General features: G+C 31.9%; 2 protein-coding genes across 2 annotated transcripts; both read left to right on the forward strand.

Moving 5' to 3' along the window:
- The first annotated feature begins 216 nt into the window (after window positions 1-216).
- Window positions 217-1149, forward strand: LOC141547136 (olfactory receptor 5D18-like). The gene has a single exon (XM_074275533.1). It carries the CDS (start codon window positions 217-219, stop codon window positions 1147-1149), a length of 933 nt encoding a protein of 310 aa, XP_074131634.1.
- A 17498-nt stretch (window positions 1150-18647) lies between these two features.
- On the forward strand, window positions 18648-19592 carry LOC141547425 (olfactory receptor 5D18-like). Its single transcript, XM_074275859.1, has one exon. It carries the CDS (start codon window positions 18648-18650, stop codon window positions 19590-19592), a length of 945 nt encoding a protein of 314 aa, XP_074131960.1.
- Window positions 19593-19834: the final 242 nt, after the last annotated feature.

Below are 19834 nucleotides of genomic sequence, written 5' to 3' on the forward strand. Positions count from 1 at the left end.
GCAGTGTCACAATTTCATGAGTGTCAGAGATAAGAGAAGAATGAGGACTTTCTGTGTTGACCTTTTTATCTAGTAAGAAACATTGCCTTTCATAGAAGAAATATTTAATTCCTTTAAATGTCCTTTGAACATCATCATTTATGTAAACCTATATCCTTTTTTGCTGTACTATTTTATTTTTCAGAATATACCATCAGATCCTTTTGAATTCTAGCCATGATGATCTCTGACAGAAATCAGAGCTCTCCAGCCACATTCATTCTCTTGGGATTCTCTGAGTATCCAGATTTTCAGATTCTTCTGTTTCTCATATTTTTGGCCATCTATGTGATCAGCGTAACAGGCAATGTTGGAATGATTACAATCATTGCTATGAACTCCAAGTTACACACTCCAATGTATTTTTTCCTTAAACACTTATCCTTTGTGGATTTTTGTTACTCTACTGTTGTTGTACCAAAGGTGCTGGAAAACTTAGTTGTGGAAGATAGGTCAATGTCTATCTCTACTTGCATCACACAATTCTTTCTTTTTGCTACCTGTGTTTTTACTGACACCTTCATTTTGGCAATGATGGCATATGATCGCTTTGTGGCCATTTGTAATCCCCTTTTATATAGAGTTATTATGTCTCAGAAACGTTGTGCCCTTTTGATGGTTGCAGCATACTCTTGGGGTCTATTTTTCTCTTTACTCTTCACCTATTCTCTCCTTGTGTTATCTTTTTGTGGGACTAACATCATTAAAAATTTTGTCTGTGACTACTCTGCCATACTCAATGCTGCCTGCTCTGACAAGCACTTTAGTGAGTTGATACTTTCTATATTCGCAAATTTTACTATGTTTAGCACACTCATGGTCATAATCTCTTCTTATATTTTTATTTTTGTAACTGTTATGAAAATGCATTCAGTTAGGGCAAGGTATAAAGCCTTCTCCACATGTGCCTCTCATTTGACAGCTGTTGGAGTCTTTTATGGAGCAGTCCTTTTCCTCTACTGTATACCCAATACTAAAAGCTCCTGGTTCACCAAAAATTTGGCCTCTGTTTTTTATGCAGTGGTCATTCCCACGTTGAACCCCTTGATATACAGTCTAAGGAACAATGAAGTGAAAGAAATAATCAGGAAGTTAATAAGCAAAAAATGAGTTCCCATTAATGTATCACCATCATCATCATCATCATTATCATCATTATCTCCACAAAAACCACCAATAGCAACAAAAAATAGAAACTTCTACAACAGAAACAGCAATAACAAAACAGCATCTACATCTGTTGTTTAAATATTCTCCTCAAGTTAATGGTTTCATTGTCTTAAGTGAAGAATTAGTATATTCAGAGTCTCTCTAATACCTATAATCATTTGATAATTCGATTTGGCTATTTTATATGTATCACTTTTTTTTAAATCCATGCAATAAACTGAAAAAAATATAGCTCTTACTACACCAATATAAGGATATCTAATCCTCCATTCCATCACCATAAAACTTATGACTGTTCAATAGCAAAGACAATATTATAATGCTATTTATTTATTGTTCTTGATGTTGATGTATTTCAGTGCAATGATAACCTGATATAAATGCATTAATTATTGAAAATATACATTATAGATCTCTTTTCAGCAATGTTCTACTTTGTCACATTCTTTTAATACTTCTATCTTCCTTTAAATGTCAACACAAGCACCATCTCATAAAATAGAAAATTTTCTAGTATCTTTGATTTCCAATATTTATATTAATTTTATACATGGATACGATGTGGGTATGTTGATGTCTTTACATAATATATGCATATAAACACACATATATCCATCTCTATGAATGTATAAACATATATATTCAGGAATACTGTAGTTGTAGCTGTTAATATTGTATAAGAATGATTGATATTTTAAATCATGAGGGGAAAGCATTAAAAAAAACACACAATATGATCATTTTATTCAGGCAACAAAGATTTCCTGAGCAGTAATTCTCAAGCTAAATTATTTTAAAGAGTCAATTACTTTTCAAAGCACAATTTAATATTTATACCAGAGTGTGTCCTGATTAAGAAAAATATGATTATAAAAGTATACTTTGAATTTAATTCTCCTTTTGAACTGATTTATATTCTATTAAAATAAATATTTATATCATTTTAAAATAATGCAAATGTATGAAATAATATTTATTCTATCTTGTATTATACCTCTGCTTAATTGTTAGGGCATGTTATATTTCATCTTTTTTTGGAGCTAAAGAAACATAACATAATAATGTATACTGTGAATTTTAATTTCCATATGCTAAAACCACACAACAACAAAAAAAAAATAACGATGACGATGAAAACAAAAATACTCTTTCTGCCATATATTTAACGTTTCAGATTCTGACAATATGTCACTGCTCTCTGGTTTGTTGATGCAGGTGAAAAGGAGGATGCCATACAAATGGTATTCTTCATCCTCAGCTGTCCAACATTTTTATGTATTTCTTCTCTGGCAAATTCTGCTTTGCCATTTTCTTCTTCTAAAACAACACACATATCCTTTTTAATGTGAGTATTATTTTCATGTTTCAGAGTTTTTCAGATCCTGAATAAGAAGGTGATCAATCTGTGATTGATTTAAAATGTTCTTTTTTTAGGAACTTGTTGCAATTTGAAGTATGTCTGTTTAGGTTAAACTATTGTTCTTTGAGCAGCCATGTCCAATTCTTCATGATTCCATTTGTGGTATTCTTGGAAGATACTGGAATGTTTTACTATTTTCTCCTCCACAACTTTCTGTAGATGAGGAAACTGAGACAAATAGAGTTAAGTGACATGCCAAGGGCCAAGATTGTCTGAGTTCAGATATGAATTAAAGTTCTTTTGACTCCATGCTTCCACTCTATCTACTGTGATATCTATATCTCCCCAAAATAATGATAAATACTTGTAATAATAATAGATACTATGGTAATGTGGTGGATCTCCTCATGATTGGCACTTGCTGAAAGTTTGGTGGTGAGGTATCATTGGCAAGGATTAGAGGGCTGAGGGAGAGAGGTCAGCGTCACTTGGCTGTAGGATGATGAGGAGAGAGGCTGGACACTCTGAACTTCAGAATCCAGGATACATCTTTGGCAAGCCATGTGACAGCTTGCCTGCCTCTTTCACTTCTCCTCTTAAAGACCAAAGACTTTGATTGATCCTGAGGCCCTCCAGGGAGCTAGCTCAGACATTGTATTACTAGCCCAGACATTATAAAAAATGTCTGTTATTAAGGCTAAATATCACCCAGAACTCCAAGCAAACACAACATGACATGATCCCAAGTTTCTTAACATTTTTGAACACTCTACAGCTTATCAATATTCTTCCCAACATCCAGAACTTAACATAATATTTCAGATATGATATATGAAGGGAAAATAAATAAAAGAACTATAATTTATCTGTTCTTTCACATTATGCCTATTTTAAAGAGATGAAACTTCCATCATCTTTCCTATTGTGGCTGTCAATCAATCCTATTTAAACTTTTAGTTCATCAAAACTCTAAGATTGTTTTTTTTCCCCTAAACAAACTATTACCTTGCCATACATATATATTCCATTTTTTACTTGTGAAGTTAACTTCTTAAATAAGCTTCTATGATCTTCTGTGAATAACTCATTTTGAAATTTCATATGGAAAAGAAATTCTCTGTACCAATTGATTGGTAATTTCTATAATCCTTTATTATTAAAATTTATCTGTTAACCATAAAAAAAAGAAAAAAAAAACTCACAGACTTTGGAACATTGTATGTATAAAAGCAAAAAGGTAGAAATACAAATGTTATCTTCAGAGAATGATGAGGAGAGCAATTAACCAGCAACTATGGTTCCATATAGAAAAAAAAAAAGAAAAACTATTTGAAGATTATGCTGGAGATAGACTAAATTATATATCTAACAAAAATAAAAGGAAAAATTTATACTGTAATTAATAAAGAGTTGTTAAGAAGGATCCTGGTATGGTCTGTATGATAGTAAATTAGAAATATGGAGAATCTGAGTTCATTTTGCAATGATTGCTTTTGAAGGTGAGACACAGTGTAGTGGGAAGAGGGTAAGGCACAGAAAACAGATGAGAATCAAATCTCTTTTGTTTGATGCCTATATGCTCCTGAACAAGCCATTTAATCTACGGATGAGTCAGTCTCTTCTTCTGTTAAAAGAACTGGACTTGATAGGTGATAAGTTTTCAAAACCTAAATTTCAGATAATCATAAACCTGTAGGTGTGTACTAGGGCCACTAAGATTTAGAATACTTTAAAAAACCACATATCCTGAAAAGAGATGGGCAAAATTGAAAGAGTAGCTATAAGTCTAATAAGGTAAATAGAAATTTTTTTTTTTCTTTTTGGTCTACAATTGAGCTATCTACTCCATTAATTTTCATTGTTTACTCTTTAACATCCTTCAAATGAGTGTATTGTGTATATATTTATACACACATATTTGCATAATTATGCAAAACCATATACACACAAATATAAACAAATGCATATTGTATTTAACTTACATACTTTAAAATATTTAACAAGTATTGGTCAACCTGCCATCTGGGGGGAGGGTGGGGGGAAAGAGGGGAAAAGTTGGAACAAAAGGTTTTGCAATTATCAATGCTGAAAAATTACCTATACATAAAGTTTTTGTAAGAAAGATCAAAAAAAATAATAGAAAAAAAGAAGGCATATGTAAAGTTATGTAAAATAATTCCATAAAAGTCAAGTTCCATAAAAGTCCATAAATTCACTGATTATTCTGTCCCCCCCCACAAAGGAAACCCTCAAGAAAAATAATGAAGTTAAAGGAGGAGTATAATTCAATCTCTATTCAGATACAATCACTTCTATCTCTGATCACGGACAGCATTTTTCATCATAAGTCTTTCAGATTCATTCTGGATCATTGTATTGCTGAGATTTCCAAAGTTTTTCACAGCTGATCATTCCCCAATATTGAATTACTTTATAAACAATCCATTTCACTGTCCTTGAGTTAATGCAGGATGTAGGACATTCCAGGTTTTTCTAAGAGCATCATCCTCACCATTTCCCACAAAACAATTAATTATATTTCATCATAATAAAAATGTATTCAGTCATTCCTCAGTTGATGGGCATACCTTCAGTTTCCAATTACTTCCATGAGTAAGAGCTGATCTACATATGTATATACATATATGTCTGTTTCCTTATTTTTTTAAAATTTCTTTTGGGCTTCACAACTAATAGGTCAAAGGAATCCATTCATTTATCAATTGGGGAATGGTTTTGTAAATATAAATATGACTCAGTTCCAAATATATTTGAGGAAGGAGTTTTTCCTCAGATAAATTTTCTTAAAAATTATTTTTCCAATTACTATTCCTAACTGTATTTCCCTTATTTGCTCTATTCTCTCTCACCTTTCACCCTGATCCTACTTAAAAAGTGTTTTGCTACTAACTACCCCTTTCTCCAATATGTTCTTTGTTTTATGACCCTTCCTACTTCTTCTGTCTCCCCTTTCTTCCTACTTTCCTCCAGGGTAAAATAGATTTCTAAACTCATATTGAGTTTATATATTATTTCCTATTTTAACCAATTCTAATGAGAATGTTTACTCAGTCTTCTTCTCATCTCCTTTTTTTCCTCCACTCTCAAAGATCCTTCTTGCTCCTTTTGGAGCAAATAATTTATATCATTCCAGTTTTCCCTTTCCCATATTCCCAATACTTTCTTTTCACCCTTTTATTTGTTTTGCTAAATATATTTTTCCTTCATATTCAATTCACAACTGTGCCCTCTGTCTATATGAACTCCTAATTATCATAATATTGATAAAGTTCTAATAAATTACAAATGTCATCCTCCCAAATATGAACATAAACTGATAAATCTTTTAGGTCCCTTTTGATATTTCTTACCTGATTACTTTCTTATGTGTCTCATGAATCCAATATTCAAAAATCTACTTTTTCTATTCTGCTCTGTGTTTTTTTATGTGTGCTTGTAATTGAATTATATCATTGAATATGCACTTTTCCCCCCGAAAGGATTACCCTCATTTTTGCTAGGTACATGATTATTGGTTATAATCCTAGCTCCATTCCTCTATAGAATATCATATTCCAAGTCCTTTGGTCTTTTAAATGCAGAAGTTGCTAAGTCTTTTCTTATCCTGACTGTGCCTCCACTATATTTGAATTGTACCTTTCTGGATGCTTGCAGTATTTTCTTCTTGATCTGGTTGTTTAATATTTTGCCTATAATATTCCTGGGAGTTTTCATTTTGGGATCTCTTTCAGGAAGTAATTGGTGTATTCTTTCAATGTCCATTTTACCCTCTGGTTCTAGAATATTAGGGAAATTTTGATAATTTCTTGAAATATAATGTCAAAACTTATTTTTATTATGACTTTAAGGTACCAATAATTTTAAAATGATTTCTCCTGGACCTATTTTCCAAATCAGTGGTTTCCCAATGACATTTCACATAGTTTTCTATTTCTTCATTTACTCTATTGTATCTTGATTTCTCATAAAACTATTATCTTCTATTTGCTCAATTCTAATTTTCAAGCAATTAATTCCCTAAATAAGCTTTTGAACCACCTTTTTATTTGGCCAATTTTACTTTTTAAGGCATTTTCTTAATCATTATCTTTCTGTATTTACTTTGGCACTACTCTCAGTTCCCTTCCTAATTATTTTCTCTATCTCTCTTACTTGATTTTTCAAAATCCCTTTTGAGTTCTTTCTTCCATGAGACCAATTCTTCTTTTACTAGGATTCTTCACTTTGTTGTCTTTTTCTGAGTGTGTTTTGATCTTCCATGCCACAAAAATAACTTTCTATGGTCAGAATCTTTTTTTCTGCTGCTCATTTTTCCATCCAATACTTGACATTTTACTCTTTGTTAAAGTAATACTATATTACCATGGTAGAGGGTGCCCTATTCCAATATGTTTTCAGAGATCCTTCAAGGGTCCAGACCACAAGCATTCATTTCATCCATGGATTGTAAGGGATATCTTTGTTCTACGCTGGGTATAAGTTAACAGAGTTCTTCCTCAGTGCTATTAAACAGACCTTTTGTGATCTGAGGCCTTTTTGAATCTGCTGCTCTAATAGCTGCCCACAATTGCTGCTGGTTTGCTGATCTTCAAAAGCCCTCTCATGTTACTGTCAAACTTTTCCTCCTGACCTTTTCAAATTGTCTTTGGTGTTGTTGGGCTAAGATCTAGAAAACACCAGGGATGTTGCTCATTCAAAGTTCTTCTTTGTTGGAGCTAGGGGTGTGACTAGAGATGCAATGGCACAGCTTTTCCTGGGACCTGGAGACTGTTTGATGGACTCACCCTAATGCAACAGACATTTTCTGCTAACCTTCTAACCTGTCTTCAATTGGAAAATGTCATTTTATAGGGGTTCTGATGCTATATTTTGTTTAGTCATATTTTAAAGCTTTTTATTTTGAAAATATATACATGGATAATTTTCAACATTCACCCTTACAAAATCTTGTATTCTAAAATTTTCTCTCCCTTCCTTCCACTTCCTCCACTAGACAGCAAGCAGTCCAATATATGTTAAACATGTGCAATTCTTCTATACATATTTACATAAATATCATACTGCACAGAAAATTCAGATCAAAAAGAAAAAAAATGAGAAATAAAACAAAATGTGAGCAGACAACAACAAAAAGAGTGAAAATATTATTTTGTGATGCACTCTTAGTTCCCATAGTTCTCTCTCTGGGTGCAGATCATTCTCTTCATCACAAGACCATTAGTACGGTCTTGAATCATTTCATTGTTGAAGAGAGCCACAGTCAACTGAATGGATCATTTCATAATCTTGCTGTTGTCATGTATTACAATCACCTGGTTCAGCTCATTTCACTTAGCATCAGTTCATTTAAGTCTCTCCAGGCCTCTCTGAAATCATCCTGCTGTTCATTTATTGTAGAATAATAATTTTTACTGATACTAAAATACCATGACTCATTATTCCATACTCCAACTGATGGGCATTCACTCAGCTTCAGTTTCTTACCACTACAAAAATGACTCAAACATTTTTGCACATTTGGGTCCATTTCCCTCCTTTAAGTCTCTTTGGGATATAAGCCCAGTAGAAACCCTTGTGGCTCAGCTGTTTGATAGCCATTTGGGAATGGTTGCAAATTGTTCTCTGGAATGGTTGAATTAGCTGACAACTCCACCAAAAATTTATTAGTGTCCCAGTTTTCCATATTATCGCCAACATTTGTCACGATATTTTCCTGTCATTTCTAAGCAGTATGTAAGTAGTACCTCAGAGTTTTCTTAATTTTCATTTTCTGATCAATTTACTGGGAATGGTTTTACTGTCTTCATCTAAAAATTGCCTGTTCATATCTTTTGACCATTTATCAATCAGAGAATGGCTTGAATTCTCATAAATTTAAGTCAATTCTCTATATATTTTAGAAATCATGCCTTTATCAGAACCCTTGAATGAAACTTGGATTGCAGCCAAGAATCAACTATCCAGCAAAACTGAGCCTTATCTTTCAAGGAAAAAGATGAACAATCAGTGATATAAGTGATTTTCATTTATTTCTGATGAAAAGAGCAGAGCTTAACATAAATTTGATCTTCAAATACAGAACTCAAAAGAAGCATAAAAAGGTAAAAAGGAAAGAACTCTTGAGAACTATAACCCTGTTATAGTCATACTTAGAGAATGCAGGTATAATTTAACTTTATAATATATATGAAAAATAACACAATATAATTCTTATTATATAAAATATAATGTAAATAATATGCACCTATATAATAAAATACAGTATAAAAAAACTAGAGGTGGAAAGGGTATTGTACTACAAAAAGAAGAAAATAGAAGTAAAATAAAAGCAAAAACATTTCATGAAGAGGTAAAGAAGATATATAATTATAAATATATATTATATTATATATATATATGTATACACACACAAACACACATATAATTATGTTATAATTGAAGGAAAGAAGAGAGAGGGGCGAACATTGTGTGAATCTTATTCTTATCAGATTTGTCTCAAAGAGATATCAGATAATTTTGCTTCATAAAGAAACTTGTCTCACCCTATTGATAAGTGGGAGTAGGAAGGGAAAAAGAAAGAGGGAGGCTAAAAGAAGAGAAACAAAAAAAAGTAGGGGAAAGGTATAAGAATGAGGGAGGGACTGTAAAGGAGGAGAGCTATTTGAGGGAGGTGATGGTCAGAATGGCTTGAATTCTGCAAAATTCGAGGCACTTCTCCATAGATTTTAGAAATGAGCCCTTATCAGAATCCTGAATGTAAAATTTTCCCTCAGTTTATTGCGTCCCTTCTAATCTTGTCTGCATTGGTTTTGTTTGTACAAAACCTTTTTAACTTAGTATAATAAAAATAAATTGTATTAAACTATGTACTCCACTTGTTCTTTGACCACAGTTTTTCCCATAGATCTAAGAGCTAAATTAGTCTTTGTTCTCCTAATTTGTTTATAATATCATTATTTATGTTTAAATCATGAAGCCATTTGGACCTTATCTTGGTATATGATGTTAGGTGTGGATCAATGTCAACTTTCTTCCATACTAGTTTTCAATTTTCCCAGCAGGTTTTGTCAAATAGTGACTTCTCATCCCAAGAGCTGGATCTTTGATTTTGTCAAACACTAAATTACTGTAGTCATTGACTAGTTTGTCGTGTGAACTGAAACTATTCCACTGATCAACCACTCTTTCTTAGCCAGTACCAAATAGTTTTGATGACTGTTGCTATATAATATAGTTTAAAGGTCTGATTCAGTTAGGCCACCTTCATTTGTATTTTTTATCATTAATTCCCTTGAAATCCTTGATCTTTTGTTATTCCAGATTATTTTTGTTATTATTTTTTTCTAGCTTGGTAAAGTAATTTCTTGGGAGTTTGATTGGTATGGTACTGAATAAGTAGATGCATCTTGGTAGTACTGTCATTTTTATTATATTAGCTCAACCTACCCATGAGTAATTAATATTTTCCAAGAGATTAGATCAGATTTTATTTGTGTGAAAAATATTTTGTAACTGTGTTCATATAGTCCCCAACTTTGCCTTGGCAAGTAGACTACCAAATATTTTATATTATCAACAGTTACTTCAAATGGAATTTCTCTGTGTATCTTTTGTTGTTTTAGTTTGATGGTAATGTACAAAAATGCTGATGCTTTCTGTGGATTTATTTTGTATCCTGCAATGTGGCTAAAGTGGTGGATTATTTTTGTTAGTTTTTAAATTGATTCTCCAGGATTTTCTAAACATACCAGCATATCATTTGCAAAAAGTGATAATTTGGTTTCCTAATTATCAACTCTAATTCCTTTAATCTCTTTTTCTTCTCATTGCAAAAACAGTATTGAATAGTAATGATAATAGTGGGCAACCTTGTTTTGCCACCAATTTTATGTGGAATGGTTCTAGTTTATCTTCATTACTTATGATTCTTTCTGATCATTTAAGTAAAACTTCATTTATTCTTATACTCTTTAGTGTTTTTAAAAGAAATGAGTGTTGTATTTTTTCAAGTGCTTTTTATGCATCTATTGAGATAACCATATGATTTTTGTGAGTTTGGTAATTGATATAGTCAATTATGCTAATAGTTTTCCTAATATTGAAGCAGTCCTGCTTTCTTGGTATGAATCCTTTTGGTCATGGTGTATTATCCTGAGTATAACTTGCTAAATCTCTTTGCTTTTATTTTAATTACAAATTTTGCATGAACATTCATTAGATAAATTGTAGTATGACTTTGTTTCTCTATTTTGATCCTACCTGATTTAGGTAGGATTTAGGTATCAGCACCAAATCTGTGTTATAAAAAGCATTTGTTAGAACTCCTTTTCCTATTTTTAAAAATAGTTTGCACAATTAAGACAACTCTGAGATACCACTACACACCTGTCAGATTGGCTAAGACGACAGGAACAAATAATGATGAATGTTGGAGGGGATGTGGGAAAACTGGGACACTGATACATTGTTGGTGGAGTTGTGAAAGAATCCAGCCATTCTGGAGAGCAATTTGGAACTATGCCCAAAAAGTTATCAAACTGTGCATACCCTTTGGATCCAGCATTGCTGCTATTGGGCTTATATCCCAAAGAAATACTAAACAGCAGAAAGGGACCTTTATGTGCCAAAATGTTTGTGGCAGCTCTTTTCATAGTGGCTAGAAACTGGAAGATGAATGGATGTCCATCAATTGGAGAATGGTTGGGTAAATTATGGTATATGAAGGTTATGGAATATTATTGCTCTGTAAGAAATGACCAGCAGGAGGAATACAGAGAGGCTTGGAGAGACTTACATCAACTGATGCTAAGTGAAATGAATAGAACCAGAACATCGCTGTGCACTTCAATGCTGTATGAAGATGTATTCTGATGGAAGTAGATATCTTCAACATAAAGAAGATCCAACTCACATCTAGTTGATCAATGATGGACAGAAACAACTACACCCAGAGAAGAAACACTGGGAAGTGAATGTAAATTGTTAGCACTATTGTCTATCTACCCAGGTTACTTATACCTTTGGAATCTAATACTTAATGTGCAACAAGAAAATGGTATTTACACACATATATTGTATCTAGGTTATATTGTAACACATGTAAAATGTATGGGATTGCCTGTCATCAAGGGGAGGGAGTAGAGGGAAGGAGGGGATAATTTGGAAAAATGAATACAAGGGATAATGTTTAAAAAGATTACTCATGCATATATACTGTCAAAAAATTACAAATAAATAAAATTTAAAAAATAAAAATAATAAAAAATAATTTGCATAGTATTAGAATTAATTGTGCTTTAAATGTTTCATAGAATTCACATCTAAATCCAGCTGGCCCTGGAGATTTTTTCTTAGGGAATTACTTAATAGCTTCTTTAGTTTTCTTTTTTCTAAAATGGAACTATTTAAATAATTTATCTTCTGTTAAATTGGGCAAACTATATTTTTGTAAATATTCCTCTATTTCACTTAGTTTAAAGATCCACTGACATATACTTGGCCAAAACAAACAAACAAAAAACACCTTCTTAATTATTGCTCTAATTAATTCTTTTTTCATTAGTGGGAAGTTATCTCTTTTCATTTTTGATACTAACAGTTTCTTTTTCTTCTTTCCTTTTTCTAATCAAATTAACTAAATGCTTATTCTATTGCCTTTTTATAAGACAAACTCTTCCTTTTGTTTATTAATTCAATAGTTTTCTTTCAATTTTATTAATGCACCCTTTTATTTTCAGAATTTTACATTTGGTGTTTATTTGGGAATTTTAAATTTCTTCTTTATTTTTATTTATTTATTTAATTTTTTAGCTTTAAAAAATGGCATGCCCAATTTTTTTTTTACCTTCTTTTTCTCTGTTTTGTTGGAAGTAAGCATCAAGAGACATAAAATTTCCCCTAAAGACAGCTTTGACTGCATACCATAAATTAGCACATTGTTTCATAATAGTCATTTTCTTGGATGAAATTATTGATTGTTTCTATATTTTTGTTGTTGTTGTTGTTGTTGTTTATTTGTTTGTTTCATCCATTCGTTTGTAGGATTAGATTATTCAGTTTCAAATTAATTTTAGGTCTATTTTTCCCTGGCTTTTTATTGTACGTAATTTTTATTGCATCTGAAAAAAAATAATTTACTATTTCTGCCTTTCTGCATTTGATTTGAGGTTTTAATGCCTAATACATGGTCAATTTTTGTATAGGTTTCCTGTACTGCTGAGAAAAAAAATCTATTCTTTTCTGCCTCCATTCAATGTTCTCCAAAGTTTTATTATACTTAAGTTTTCTTTTCTTTTTTTATTTAGCTTTTTATTTAAAAACATGTGCATGGTTAATTTTTCATCATTGACCCTTGCTAAGCCTTCTGTTCCAATTTTTCCCCTCCTTCCACCCACTCCCTCCCCTAGATCTCAGGCAGTCCAATACATGTTAAATATGTTAAAGTATAGGTTAACTAATATATATATATATATATATATATATATATATATATATATATATATATATATATATATATATATATATATATATACATACATACATATGTATATGTATACATATATACATATTTATACAGTTATCTAGCTTCACAGGAAAAATCAGATTTAAAAAGACAGTAACAATGACCTGAGAAGGAAAATAAAAATGCAAGCAGACAATATCAGATAGAATGGAAATTCTATGTTGTGGTCCACACTCATTTCCCACAGTTCTTTTTCTGGGTGTAGTTGGTTCTCTTCATTACTTAAAGATTGGAACTGTTTTGGATTATATCTTGTTGTTGAAGAGAACCACTTCCATCAGATTTGATCATTATAGTAGTGTTGTTGAAGTACATAATGATCTCTGTTCATTTCACTTAGCATCAGTTCATGTAATTCTCTCCAGACCTCTCTAAAATCATCCTGCTGGTTATATCTTACCAAACAATATTATTCAAAAACATTCATATACAACAATTTATTCAGACATTCTCCAATTGATGAGCATCCATTCAATTTCCAGTTTCTAGCCACCACAAAAAGGGCTGCCACAAACATTTTTGCACATATGGGTACCTTTCCCTTTTTTTAAGCTCTTTTTAGTATATAAGACCTGAAGCCTAGAATTCTACTTACCTCCTTAACTTGTTTTTTTTTTTTCTTATTTATCTTGTGGTTTGATTTACCTAGTTTTGAGAGAGCAAGATTGAGATCGTCAACTTGTATAATTTTGCCATATTCTTCTTGCAGATCTCTTAACTTCTCTAGGAATTTGGCTATAATACCATTTGGTGCATATGTTTTAGAATTGATAGTAATTCATTATCTATGGTACCCTTTACCAAGAAGTAGTTTTTTTCCCCCTACCTCTTTTAATTAGATATATTTTTGCATTTGCTTGATCTGAGATCAAGATTGCTATCCCTGTGTGTGTGTGTGTGTGTGTGTGTGTGTGTGTGTGTGTCTGTGTGTGTGTGTGTGTGTGTGTGTGTGTGTGTGTGTGTGTGTGTGTGTGTTTACTAAAGCATAATAGATTCTGCTCTGGCCTTTTATCTTTACTTTGAATGTATCACTGCTTAAATGTGTTTCTTGTCAACAACATATTGTAGGATTCTGGATTTTAATCCAGTCTGCTAGCTGATTCTATTTTGTAGGAGAGGTCATCCCTCTCACATTCATAATTAAAATTACTAACTCTGTATTTCCCATCATCTTGCTTTCCCAAAGTTATACTATTCTTTTTTCTTTTTGTCCTTTCCCTCCTCCTTAATATTTTGCTTCTGCCTAATATCGCTCTCAAATAATCCTCCTCTTTTACAGAACTTCCTCCTTTCTTATACCTTTCTCTCCTCCTATTCTCCCTTCTATTAGCCTTCCCCTTTTCCCTTTCCCCTTCTTTATAGGGTGAGACATATTTTCCTGTGAAGCTATTCTGATATTCTTTTTTTGAATCAAATATTATGTAGAGTCATTATTTAAAATAATTTGCAGTGATTTCGGAGAGAGTTGACAAAGTTTCTGCCTTTACTCTACAATGATGTCTCTACCTCCTGGTTTGTTTGTTTGTTTGTTTTCTTTTACTTCTTCTTTCCTGATTGGAAGATAATTACTACATTATAGTGTTCATTAAAATGATTTGTCTGGAAGGAAAATAATTCATCAAATTCCTAAAATCCCATACTTCAAGCTATATTATTTCTTCCTACTAGCTTCATGATAGATTGTTTTCCATTATAGCCAGCAGCATGAGGAAGCAATTTCAGTGAGTGTGATAATAGGGAATCTTCCGTGTTTATCTGGGGATTTTTTTATACTTAGATATTGTGTAAAACACCATATGATTTTAAAGCATAGATTGGGAAATGATTTTAAAACATTAAATATATAATCAATCTGGAATACTAATTTAAAGATTTTCTAGCTCAACCTCATTTTTTACAGTGCAATGGAGAGAAATCTGAGCCTTGAAGTCAGTGAACTCTGGGTATCAGTTTCCCTATACATAAAAATGCAATAATAATACCACCTATCTGTTCAGTTACACAATGCCTATCACAAAAAAAGCCTTATAAATGTTAGTTATTATTGTTGTGGTCATAACTCTTAGAAGCAGAGGTTAAGTTGTTGACTAAAAATTGCTCAGTCATTTAAGCCTATAGGTGAGAGTGAATCAGGAAACTGAATTCAAAATCATCCTCTTAAATTTACAAGTTATATAGCTAGAGACAAGTCACTTTACCTTTGTTTGCTCAGTTTACTTTTCTGTCAAATTGAGTAAATAATAGCACCTACTTCTCAGGAATTGTTATGAGAATCAAGTGAGGTAATATCTATAAAATACTTAGATAATTAATGAAACTTAGTAAAAACTACATAAATATCAGTATCAAGCATTAAAACCGTGTGTTAATAGTTGTACTAAGCACTAGAAACACAAAGATAGCTTCCTCTGATCTGTTTTTATTTTGAATATATTCATTTGATTTTGAATGTATTTCCCCAATTGCATATGAATCTAAGAACTCATTAATCATCTAATATATAAATACAAATAGTTGTTTTAAAGAAGAGGATGTAATATAATAAACTAATAAAACAAATAAAGTATCTATCCCTATGTAGATATATGACAAATTGGTGGTTATTAAATGAGAGAAAGGACTATCATTGAGGAGAGATAAGGGAAAGTTTTTGTAAAGGATAGAACTTTAAGTGGGGATTATAAGTAACTAGGGAAACACTAAAACAAAATGGGGAGGAAGTAAATCTATATCTTAATCCCAGGTTTTTACATTATTTGGGGATACTCATTTACATTATTCTTATGATGTACAGAAACCATCCAACTCAACTGCAGGTCAATTATAGATTAATGATTATATATAATACCTTAACATAAACTTGTCTCCTGATGCTTCCTCTTGGGAGATTTCATTAATATTAGTTAGACATTTTGGTCAATAGCATAATATGAATGGAAAATAAACTTTTGATCATTATTATCCCTTATGATTTTAAGAAAATACTACTATTCCCTGAAGGTGATTTTTTTTTTTTGGATTATTGTTTGGACCATAGCCAGGTGAGGTCATTAATCTCTGGCATCTTTCACAGTGTTTGTTGGGATAGAAGGTAGCCTAATAGAATCTGTACCAGAATAAGCTTACTGACACAGTAAGCTTCTTCATCTGAGCTTTGTTCTGAAATAAACAGATATTTATTGCCCTACTACAGTCAGTTAAGAAGGTGGTTTAAATTTCTATTTTTGTAGACTATACATTTAGGAATTGATTCTAATTTTGAACAAAATTGGGGGAAGGCAGTATTTTCTATAAATGATCAGTGTGTACAACCTCAACATCCATTGATTCATAGATGTAGGAAACAAGCATCCCCAAATTGATGATTAGAGTAGATGTGCTTAGAAAATATTTTCTATTTCCTTTCCATAAAGAAGAATTGCTGCCAGAAAACTTCTGCAAACCTCTTGATCTATAAAGAATCATCAAGCAAATGAGGTAAGTGCTGCTCTAAAATCATTCTTTTTAATATCATCATTGCACATTTAGTGGATAATTATTATTTTCAGAGCAATGTGCTGAGCCCAAAGGATGCTAGGAAATTTTAAGGCCTGAACTCCAGACTCACAGTCCATGTAGGAAGAAAGGGTAGATGAGCACAAAAACCAAATGCAGATAACAGAAACCACAAGATGTAAAAGTATTAGCTCTTTGTGATAATCTGTGCAATTGGTTTGATGAGAAAAGTAGTCATTAAGGTTAACTACTCAGAAAACACTTGTGAAAGAGGCTGAAACCCTCATTGAGGAAAACACTATGGAGATAGGGTCCTTGATGTAGGTATTAGTTTTAATATTTTGAATGTCAGGGAATGGAGTTGCTGATTATTTTTAGCTTTCCAGATACTGTGATACAGAGACTGTATCAGCTGATACCCAAAACTTTTCTTCCAACAAGACTCAGATGAAGGCATCAGAAACTCAGGTTTCTGACTCAGAATGTTTTGATGCTGACATGAACTTTTTTTTTCATCTCTGCTCAAATTTTTCTCCAGTCAGGGAAAGTCATGGATTTCTTATTTATCATAACAGTTCTGTTATTTGTACAAATCTATTCCTGCACTTGTCAAACTTGAAAATTAAAAACAAATCTAGTAGAAGATATGTTTCTTCAAGGTAGAGGCCATCTCACTTATTTTTTTTTTAACTTCCTGGACTACTTTGTCCTTGTCCAACACTGAAAATAGGGTAAGGTTTTTGAATATGGGATATCTTAGAAATCCTATATTTTTGGAGAAATAAAAAAACAATCAAAGTTTTGGAAAGATTAAATAAAAATAACATTGAAGAAAAATGGACTTTATTTCTGGTGTAATTTCCTAATTCTTTTTAAAAACTTCCTCAACTATTTGTCTTTATAAATTAGATGATTAATGAATATTCAGATTCATGTGAATTTGGGGAATGTATTTGAAATTAATTGAATGTATTTAAATAAAACATAAACCATGTTTAATAGGTCAGAAAAGGCTGTTTTATTTATTCTATATATCTTGTGACAATATAGATTTACAAAAGTTAACAATCAATACAAGTCCAAAAGTTTATATGAAGTATTTCCTATCAGTCCTACCTCACTTTGAAAAACAAACAAAACGAAATAACTGAGTGGAGAAGACAAACAAAATAAAAAAAATTAAAAATGAAGTAGGAATAGAAAAGTATATATGGGATCCTGTAAAATGTTTAGAACACTAAGTTAAATGATAAGCTAGAGTTCAATAAAAAATTTAAATTAAAATGTCTAGAACTGAATACCAAAAAAATAGTAAATAAAGATTAAACTGCAAAATTATTTTGTTTTATTCCTGTATGGAAAAATATGCTAGAAAAAAGCAAATAAAGAAAAAAAAACTTATTTTTTTAGAATTTCATCATTCAGAATTTTTTCAACATTTGGACATTGCTTGCTATCTATATGATTTTCTGTGTTGTATGACTTTCAAAGGCAGAACCATGATCCTGTTACTTCCCCATAATATCATTTCTCATTCAGCATGCAACCAATCACTCCTCTAGTTTCCTTTACTAGAAAATTAAGAGTCCAATTTATTCTTGTTTCCTTATACATCCTTTATAAATTTCTCATAAAGCCTGATTTGATTTCTTATGCATAAATACAAATATCATAAGCAAATTATTATTATTTATTAATATTTTTGTCTTCTTTGATATAAACAGGATTCAAGGTGGAATTAACTATTTCAAAATGAAGTGGTATCTAATCTGTTACTTGGGTCATTAGTAAATTCCTTGGTTAACTGGGAATTAAGTAATTATTGCAGGGTCACAGCTTAGTAAATGTCACAGGTAAGAAAAGAAGCAAGATTTTTGTCTTTAAGTTTGACTCTTTATCTCTTAATAAACATTGTCTTTCATAGAGGAATGGTTCAATTTGTTTAAATGTCCTTTACGTTTTGTCCTTTATTTAAACCTAGCTTTTATCTATGTCCCTCTACTATTTTTTTTTCCAGAATTTACTTTCAACTTCCCCATAATGGTCCCTGATAGAAATCACACTTCTCCAGCCATATTCATTCTCTTCGGATTCTCTGAGTACACAGAATTTCAGACTCTTCTCTTTTTGCTGTTCTTGGCCATCTACATGACCAGTGTAATGGGGAATCTTGGAATGATCACAATCATTGCTATTAATCCGAAGTTACACACTCCAATGTATTTTTTCCTTAAGCACTTATCTTTTGTGGATTTCTGTTTTTCCACTGTTGTTACACCAAAGCTGCTGGAAAACTTACTTGCAGAAGATAGGACAATGTATATTTCTACTTGCATCACACAATTCTTCTTTTTTGCTGCTTGTGCTTTTATTGACACATTCATGTTGGCAGTGATGGCATATGACCGCTTTGTGGCCATTTGTAAACCTCTTTTATACATGGTTATCATGTCCCAGAAACATTGTGTAATGCTGATAGCTGCAGCATACTCCTGGGGCATACTCTTCTCTCTGATCTTCACCAACTCTCTTCTTACATTATCTTTTTGTGGGACTAGCATCATTGATAATTTTATGTGTGACTATTCCAGCATACTCTATGCTGCCTGCTCTGATAAACATTTTAGTGAGATGATACTTTTTATATTTGCAAATTTTACTATGTTGAGCACACTCATAGTCATAATCTCTTCTTATATTTTTATTTTTGTGACTGTGATGAAGATGCATTCAGTTAGGGCAAGGCATAAAGCCTTCTCCACTTGTGCCTCTCACCTGACAGCTGTTGGAGTCTTCTATGGAACTATTCTATTCCTCTACTGTATACCCAATACCCAAAGCTCTTGGTTCACCATTAAAGTGGGCTCTGTTTTCTATACAGTGATCATTCCTATGCTAAACCCCTTAATATACAGTCTGAGGAACAATGAAGTGAAGGAAACAATCAGGAAATTAATGGGCAAAAATTATTTCTCAGTAAATTAGTACCATCTTTGTCATCACCATTATCACCGCCACTACCAATATATACAGAAATAGCAATTGTGACAACAGAAAGACCATCTACTAAATATCAACATCCATTCCTTGTATAGTCTGTTCAAATTGATGGCTTAATTCCCTTAAATTAACAGTGAATGCATTCAGAAATGCTAATCTAATACTCTCTGGTATCTAGAATTAATTATTTTACATGTGTCACATTTTGTGAATACACACCTAAGTGA

Source organism: Sminthopsis crassicaudata, chromosome 6, assembly GCF_048593235.1.
Source record: "Sminthopsis crassicaudata isolate SCR6 chromosome 6, ASM4859323v1, whole genome shotgun sequence".
Lineage (NCBI taxonomy): Eukaryota > Metazoa > Chordata > Mammalia > Dasyuromorphia > Dasyuridae > Sminthopsis > Sminthopsis crassicaudata.